The following is an 8,770-nucleotide window of genomic DNA, read 5'->3' as shown; positions in this document are numbered from 1 at the left end:
TATTACAAAGAGTGGTAACTCCCTCATTTGACTGCCGTCTACCAGGAATCCAAATAATCAATTTTCCTTACACACCATTTTCCACGTCAACTTGAATTAATAAATATACAAGCCTTGCATCTTTTATTATTATCCAGTCTAAATGCAAGGCAACTATTTATTTGTATGGTTACATCATACATGACCTTTGGCCTAACTTAACTTGTTTCGAAGCATCTTGTGTTAAGTTTGTTAAGAAAATAAATTTTAAACATATATTAACTTCATAAGCTTATTGAAGATTATCCAAGACTATCATATTAGAAGATAAATTATTTGTTTCTTCGGCCAATGTAAGACATTATAACACCTTCTGATGATCAAAGTTAGCTAGACATGTAGAGAAAATAAAACTGAGAACAGGAATGAGTCTGGCGTCAATACCATATTAAGAGAAAAGACCTTAAGCCTAACTTAACCTCAAAAAGTGGCCTATGAGATAATAATTGTGTAATGTTATATCTATAAACAATAATTCATTCCCTACAAGGCTACAATAGTGTTACACATTCTAATAGAACTAAGGCTATAATTTTGAATTTGATTGAATTAGAATCAATAAGATGCCCAATAAAAAACTTCCAAGTTCACATTCCACAACATCAACAATAAACTTTTTTAATCCAAAATTTGTTGGGAGACCTAGATTATTTCGTTTGGAATATAGAAATTTTTGAGAAATTATCTACAGTTCACCTCTTGCATAAATATCTTTATCAATTCCAGTATATCATGCCATATATTTTCATTATAATTCTCTATAAAATACAGTAAGTCAACTATATGTTAAGAGTTTATCATTATTCTTTTTGTCACCTCAATTAATTAAAGATTTAATAGCGTGAGATAAGATTCTATGCATAATTTTGACAGCTAAATAAAAAATCGTTAAGAAAAAAAAATTGTGACAGCTAAGAAGAGTCCAGCATATAGTCCCGGGTTTACGACATTGTAATAGTCTCCCTCTCTTTCTATATATACTCTTCCCTTCTCTCATCTACTCCTCTATATTCCTCCTCTTCATTTCTGAAGTACTCTCAAATCTCTCTTTCATTTTCCACTTAGCTTTTATCTTATATTTCTCCAGTTTACGTTACAGTTCTCTCTCAACTTTTTTCTTTTTTCTTGATAATTTCTTCTGCCACAAGCTGTTCTTGTTTTGTGATCAGCTCAAGAAAGATGGCTGGTGGTGGTGGTATTGGTCCCGGCAACGGGAAAGAATATCCCGGCAATTTAACTCTTTATGTTACTGTTACTTGCATTGTCGCTGCCATGGGTGGTCTCATTTTCGGTTACGATATTGGAATTTCTGGTACGTAAAAACACATCTACGGAAAAAAAAAAAAAAACGACAGATGTAAATGAATCACTATTACGTTTTATAATTTGTTTCATTCTAGGTTTATAATGACGATGTTTGTTTTATGTATGGATCAGGAGGATGAGGAAGCGCGTGCTCTCGCCATCTAGCGAAAGAACAGAGTGGAAATTCAATCAGCATTTAAGAAACCAAATCGCACGACAAGAAAGAACAAATGAGAGATTTTTCCTAACTCAATAGACTCTGGGGAACAAGTACAGACGTCTCTGTACCTACCCCTCAGANNNNCTACTTTGTCGACCATTCTTCTGAGATATACCACATAGACAACAAAAAAATTAACAAAAAAGAAGGACCCACAAAAGTTATGTCGACAACACCCACCCAACAACATATACAAAAATAAAAAAATACCTAACTTTTCATGTCGGACAAAGACGATTGGGAACCACCCCAAACAAAAATAAAAAACAAATAGCATAAAGGATACTATAATAATATCATATGACCCATTAAACAAAAAGAAAGAGACAACATTTACCGAACCCCAAATATTCCCAAACCCTAAAAGATAACCCAAATCAGTAAATACTTACTTTTATCAATGAGTAGTCAGTCAGATAAGGCTAGAAATGAAAGATTCTTCAGTTTTAGTCCACCAAATTGAAGCAGATAGCAATCCTAATTAAACCCTAACACACCATTACTGAGTAGGTGAAGAAGACGGGGTTTGATGAAGGCAGTGGGTTAAATAAATTGGGTAGGTGAAATATATTTGTTTTACCATAGGTTGTACCGAAAAGTGGGGCGGGTGGATTTTTGGGGCGTTGTAAGTGACTTGGGGCCGTATAGCCATGTGGCGCAATAAAATCTTGACAACGCATTAAATGGGGGGACCACAGATGGCTCTATTAGTCGCGGGGTAATTGTACTTGGCTGCCCTTTTGTCGTCTCTGGTGGCATCAACTGTCACCAGAAAACTTGGAAGGAGACTTTCTATGCTCTCTGGAGGTGTCCTCTTCTGTGCTGGAGCTTTGATCAATGGCTTTGCTCAGAATGTTGCTATGCTCATTGTTGGTCGTATTTTACTAGGTTTTGGTATTGGATTTGCCAATCAGGTATGTTGTAATTTCCATTATACGACAATATTTATTCCTAGTTTGTCCTTATTTTGAGTTTAACTTCTGTACACGCCGACAACCCCGTAAAAGGTATTCGCACATTTTGGTTTTGTTTTTTGTGGTGGATCAAGTCAAGAGATTGGCATGTGGTCATATTCCTAATTATTTGTTTGTTGGTCGTGCCAAGTTGTTAATATAGTCCAAAACTGGTGTTTATTCTCTAAACAGTACTACCATGTGACTATGTTTATGCAGTCGAACAATGGTGGTTTTCTCTACAAACAACATCATCTGTGTGTCTGTCTCTTTTTTTTTTTTCCTTTTTGTTCATTTATTTCAAGATTGTCCTGTTCTATGGTTCCCCTGTTTCTTTGGTTTTTGCCATGGAATTACGTTTCTTAGTTTATGCATTTATTTCTTAGTTTCAAAACCGTAAAAAATATTCCCTCCGGTCCACAATAAGTGATCAATTTGCTTTTGCCATGCCATTACGAAAATACTAAATTCTAGATAAAAATAGTTAGTGTGACTAAACCATCCTTAATTAAATATTGCAGCATAATTTAATGTGAGGAGTAAAAAACTTTTTAGGAATACATACACAAGGTAATTTTGGAAAAACAAATTAAATATTTTCTTGATAATATAAATGGACACTTATTTTAGATCAAAACAAAAAAGCAAACTGGTCACTTATTGTGGACCGGAGGGAATAGTAATGGCAAGTTGGTGGTAACACTTTTCCCGCAGTTCGGATCTGAATATTTTTCAACAGTAAGTACGTACTTAATACGTAGATCAGACAAGTATGTGCAACACATGATGTTTTGCCATAAAGTCCTGAAACCATATGTCATCACTTTTTTGTTAAAAAAATTATCTTATCCTATAGGAGTATCCTGTAAATTAATGTTTATATGCAATTTGATCGAAAAGTTATTTGTCTTATTTTTCAAGTTATTAAATCTACTCATGAATGTTACTTTTAAATACTGTTAAAAAAGAACCGCAAAGGTAAAAAAATTAAACAGCTATGTATAGAAATTAAATCTTCTTTTCCCCACATTTCTAATTCCATTTGCTTTTATCTTTTTCTATTGTCCCTTTTATTTTAATTTTTTGGTTAAAAGAAAATGAAATCAGCAGTCGATTGGATGTTAACCTGACTTGAAAAAGACTTTTTTTGCTAATTAAATCCCACTATGCACCGTATACAGTTGCACATTTCACCACCAGATCCTTGAAAATCCTTGGTTCAGTCTAAAATATACTAGCTTAATTTGAATAATGAATCTGCTTTGATATTCTTCAGCAAGTTGTGATATCACATAAACAATATTTTAATCCAATGCTAGTTGTTGAGATTAACAAATCTCCTTCTTTAATTCGCCGTTTGGATATGTTTGTATTTCGTTTTCTCCATTAAAGTGACGTGCGCCTGAATATTTTTCCACACTATTTGCTCATGAATATGACTACTTTAGTACTATAAATAAATTGGTTTATAATTGACTAGAAAGTAGCAAGTCATAAAATTTAATAGTATTAATCATGAAATGATGTTCCCATTTTCTTAGTCTAATTAAGACTGTCCTTATCCATCGTGACAAGAACAAGTGGCCTGGCCCCCTTGAAAGAAACACAATATTTTCCTTCTCTTGTTGCTCTTTTGTTTTCCTTAGAAACATTTTTGTTTTTTTTTCCCTTTTTTTTGGGGGATGATTAACACTTTTTTTTTTTTTTTTTGGTTTAATTAATTGCAGGCTGTTCCACTATACCTATCTGAAATGGCTCCATACAAGTACAGAGGAGCACTCAACATAGGTTTTCAACTGTCCATTACAATTGGAATTCTTGTAGCAAATATATTGAACTATTTCTTTTCCAAGATTCATTGGGGATGGAGATTGAGCTTAGGAGGTGCTATGGTACCTGCATTGATCATTACAATAGGTTCACTTTTCCTTCCCGAGACACCAAACTCCATGATCGAACGTGGCAATCACGACGAAGCCAAAGCTAGGCTCAAGAGAATCAGAGGCATTGATGATGTAGACGAAGAGTTTAATGATTTAGTCGTGGCGAGTGAGGCTTCTAGGAAAATAGAGAACCCCTGGAGAAATTTGTTGCAAAGAAAATATAGGCCACATCTCACAATGGCAATTATGATCCCATTTTTCCAGCAACTTACTGGAATTAATGTGATTATGTTCTATGCACCAGTGTTGTTTAAGACTATTGGTTTTGGTGCTGATGCTTCTCTTATGTCTGCTGTTATTACTGGTGGAGTCAATGTACTTGCAACTGTTGTTTCTATTTACTATGTTGATAAATTGGGACGAAGATTCTTGTTCCTTGAAGGTGGTATTCAAATGCTCATTTGCCAAGTAAGTTAAATTACTTTCCATTTTCTTGCATATAATGTTCGTCTTCAGTAGCAAATTTAGAATTTAGAGTCAGTGGATTCTTCTCTTTATATATTTCTGTATGAAAATTAAGTTCACATTTCTAACTTGAACTTGGTTCTTGATACATCTGCAGATAGCAGTGTCGATTTGCATAGCTATAAAGTTTGGAGTGAATGGAACTCCAGGGGATTTACCAAAGTGGTACGCGATAGTCGTGGTGATATTCATCTGTGTTTATGTAGCTGGATTTGCATGGTCATGGGGACCTCTAGGATGGTTGGTTCCTAGTGAAATTTTTCCACTCGAAATTCGATCAGCTGCTCAAAGTATCAATGTTTCAGTGAACATGATCTTCACATTTATAGTGGCACAAGTATTCTTGACAATGTTGTGTCATTTGAAGTTTGGATTGTTCCTCTTCTTTGCATTCTTTGTTGTGATTATGACTGTCTTCATTTACTTCTTCTTGCCTGAGACAAAGAATATCCCAATTGAAGAGATGGTGATTGTGTGGAAAGAGCATTGGTTCTGGTCTAAGTTCATGACTGAAGTGGACTATCCTGGAACTAGGAATGGAACAACTGTTGAAATGTCTAAAGGGGGTAACGGCTACAAAATAGTATGAGCTAAAGAAGATGTTTGGATTTAATTTTAATTTTATTTATTGTTGTATAATTTTAGTGGGATGACATTGTTAGATTTGAACTGTTTCTCTTGTCTCTATTGCATAGAAAATACATACTTACTGTGTTCAATTTCAACCTCTCAACAATTAATATAATATTAGTCAGAGCAATTGTGTAGCTTTTTGTTTGTTTTGCTGAATGTATTATTTTGTCCTGTAAAGCAAAACTTCAAGTATCTGGTCATAATTCAAAACTATGTTCAAATTAAAGCTGTCAGCTTTAAACGGCATTGGATACTAATCATGCTTTAAATAGTACATCCTTTGACTATCAGAACAAAAGAAATTAGGAAGAAAAAAACGAAGAGAAGAGTTTTCTCTTTTTGTTTGTCCTAAACTTTGAGATGGGAGTGCAAATTTACGTGAATAAGTGATAGAATTGAAGTTGCATGGAAGATTAAACCCGAGATTCTAGGGAATTCAGAGAAGAAGAGGGTGAAGAAGAAGAGAGAAATTTTTTATTTCGTTCTTAGCTAAACTCTATTACAAGAGAGTATAGTATTTAACCATAATAACTGCCCTACACATGCCTTTCATGTGCGTGTGTGTAATGACTAATATACCCTCATTTAACTTCTACAATTCTAAATACTCCCCCTCAAGCTGGAGGGTGGAAGATGTCTAACACACCAAGCTTGGAGACTAGGAAGGAATGCTGTGCTGCAGTCAGTCCTTTTGTTAGAAGATCTGCTAGTTGTAAGGAGGAAGGAACATGACATGGAGTAATAAGTCCTGTCTTGATTTTCTCTCTAACAAAGTGGCAATCTATTTCTGTGTGCTTTGTCCGTTCATGAAATATTGGATTTTCAGCTATTTGTATTGCAGCTTTATTGTCATAGAACAATGTAATAGGTCTGGATACTTTAACTCCTAAGTCTTCCAGCAATCCTGTTAACCATGTAATCTCAGCAGTTGCAGCAGCCATACTTCTGTATTCAGCTTCTGCTGAACTCTTGCTTATTGTAGGTTGCTTCTTTGATTTCGAGGATATCAAAGAATTTCCCAATTTAACAACATATCCTGTCACAGATTTTCTAGTATTAAGGCATGATGCCCAGTCTGAATCACAATAAGCAACTAATTGATCAATAGGTCCTGCCTCCATCAGTATTCCCATGCCTGGTGTCCCTTTGATATATCTTACTATCCTCAATGCTGCCTCCATATGTGACTCTTTGGGCCTTTGCATGAACTGGCTCAAAGTTTGCACTGCAAAACTTATATCAGGTCTGGTGATTGTTAAGTATAGCAACCTTCCTATTAATCTTTGATAAGCTGAATTATCTTTCAGCTCTAAATCTCCTGTCTTCCCAACACATGTATCATACTCCACAGTTGTCAATTTTTGATTCACTCTATAGGAGTTGCAACTGGTTTTGCACCACTTTAGCCTACCTCTGAAATTAGTTGCAAGGCATACTTTCTTTGATTGAGCAACATTCCTTTCTTTGACCTTGATACCTCAATTCCCAGAAAGTACCTCAGCTTGCCTAAGTCCTTAACCTTGAACTTACTGTGTAAGACCTTCTCGGCATCATTGACTAAGTTAGAGGAGCTCCCAGTAATCATCAAATCATCTACATATACCAGTATGATGACTATCTCTCCTCCTTGCTGCTTTGTGAATAGGGAATGATCAAAAAGACTTTGTTTGTAACCATTCTGAACAAATGCATCGGTGAGCTTTATGTTCCATTGCCTAGATGCTTGTTTAAGACCATAGAGGGATTTCATAAGCTTGCACACTTTCAACTCCCCCTGTTTATGAAATCCTTGAGGTAGCTGCATATAAACCTCTTCATAGAGATCCCCTTGTAAGAAAGCATTACTGACATCCATCTGAAATAGAGGCCAACCCTTGGCAGCTGCTATGCTGATAATGGTCCTAATTGTGACCATCTTTGCTACAGGTGAGAATGTGTCATGATAGTCCAACCCTTCCTTTTGATTATAGCCCTTAGCAACCAATCTTGCCTTGTATCTTTCTACCTCTCCATTGGCCTTGTATTTGATCTTGTATACCCACTTGGAACCAATAGCTTGATTCCCTACTGGTAAGTCCACTATTTCCCAAGTTTGATTATCTTCAAGATCCTGAATCTCCTGTTCCATAGCTGTAATCCATCTGCTATCAGTGGAAGCCTTCTGAAAGCTAGTAGGTTCAACTTCAGCTGAAAAAGCATGCAGGTATGCTTGATAACCTGCTGTGAGATTAGCATAAGTAAGGGTGTTAGTCAATGGATATAGGCATTGGCCAGAGAATTTCTGAGTAGTTTGGTAGTCTTTCAACAAACTGGGGGTTTAGATGTCTTGGTAGTCTTCCTAGACTCTTGATCACTTCTAACCACATGTATGCTATTGTTAGGAGTAGTATGTGCCTCTGACTCAGTGTTTGGAACCAAGTCAGTGCAGGTATCTTGCTCACCATGCTCTACCTCTGCTGTTTCTGTGTTTTGATCTGTGTGGTCAAGGTGTAGGATTTCTGTAGTAGGTGTATTTGTATTCTCTGTGGTTGGTGTATTGTATGTAGGTGGAATGTGAGAGTCTGAGGATATAGGTAATGAGGGATCAGGATGTGGTGGTATGGAAGCTTGTGTGGGAAATGGATCTTGTGGAGTGGTTATACTTTCTTTAAAAGGGAAAATATGTTCTCTAAAGCTAACATCCCTGCTTACAAAAATAGCTTTAGTTTCTAAATCAAACAATCTATAGCCCTTTTGAACTTCTGAGTAACCTATTAGAACTGACTTTTTTGCTCTCCTTGCAAAACTTATCACCTTTTGGCAGATTGCTAGAAAAACACAAGCATCCAAACACCTTTAAGTGACCAATAGCAGGTGATTTATTGTAAAAAACTTCATAAGGAGATTTTCCTTGTAGTATGGATATAGGCCATCTGTTGATCAGGTAAACAACTGTCTTTACGCTATCTCCCCAAAATCTACTAGGAACAGAACTCTGAAACTGCAATGCCCTAGCCACTTCAAGTATATGTCTGTGCTTTCTTTCCACCACCCCATTCTGTTGGGGTGTATATGGACAACTGCTTTGATGCACAATGCCTAAGGATGCTAATAATTCATTACAGCTGGAATTTAAAAACTCTCTCCCATTATCAGATCTTAGGACTTTCACATTCATGTCAAACTGAGTCTTTATCATTATAAGAAAATCCCTCAACACTGTTACAACTTCA

At 35.8% G+C, this 8,770-nt stretch overlaps 1 protein-coding gene across 1 annotated transcript; it reads left to right on the top strand.

The window, feature by feature from the left end:
• The first annotated feature begins 2,285 nt into the window (after positions 1–2,285).
• LOC109215345 (sugar carrier protein C-like) lies at positions 2,286–5,694 on the top strand. Its single transcript, XM_019379388.1, has 3 exons — positions 2,286–2,478; positions 4,245–4,868; positions 5,023–5,694. The coding sequence occupies exons 1-3, from the start codon at positions 2,359–2,361 to the stop codon at positions 5,512–5,514; spliced, it is 1,236 nt and encodes a 411-aa protein (XP_019234933.1). The 5' UTR covers positions 2,286–2,358; the 3' UTR covers positions 5,515–5,694.
• Positions 5,695–8,770: the final 3,076 nt, after the last annotated feature.

Source organism: Nicotiana attenuata, unplaced genomic scaffold (genome assembly GCF_001879085.1).
Source record: "Nicotiana attenuata strain UT unplaced genomic scaffold, NIATTr2, whole genome shotgun sequence".
Lineage (NCBI taxonomy): Eukaryota > Viridiplantae > Streptophyta > Magnoliopsida > Solanales > Solanaceae > Nicotiana > Nicotiana attenuata.
Note: the sequence above shows the minus strand (reverse complement) of the source record. Positions and strands in the feature narration are given on the sequence as shown.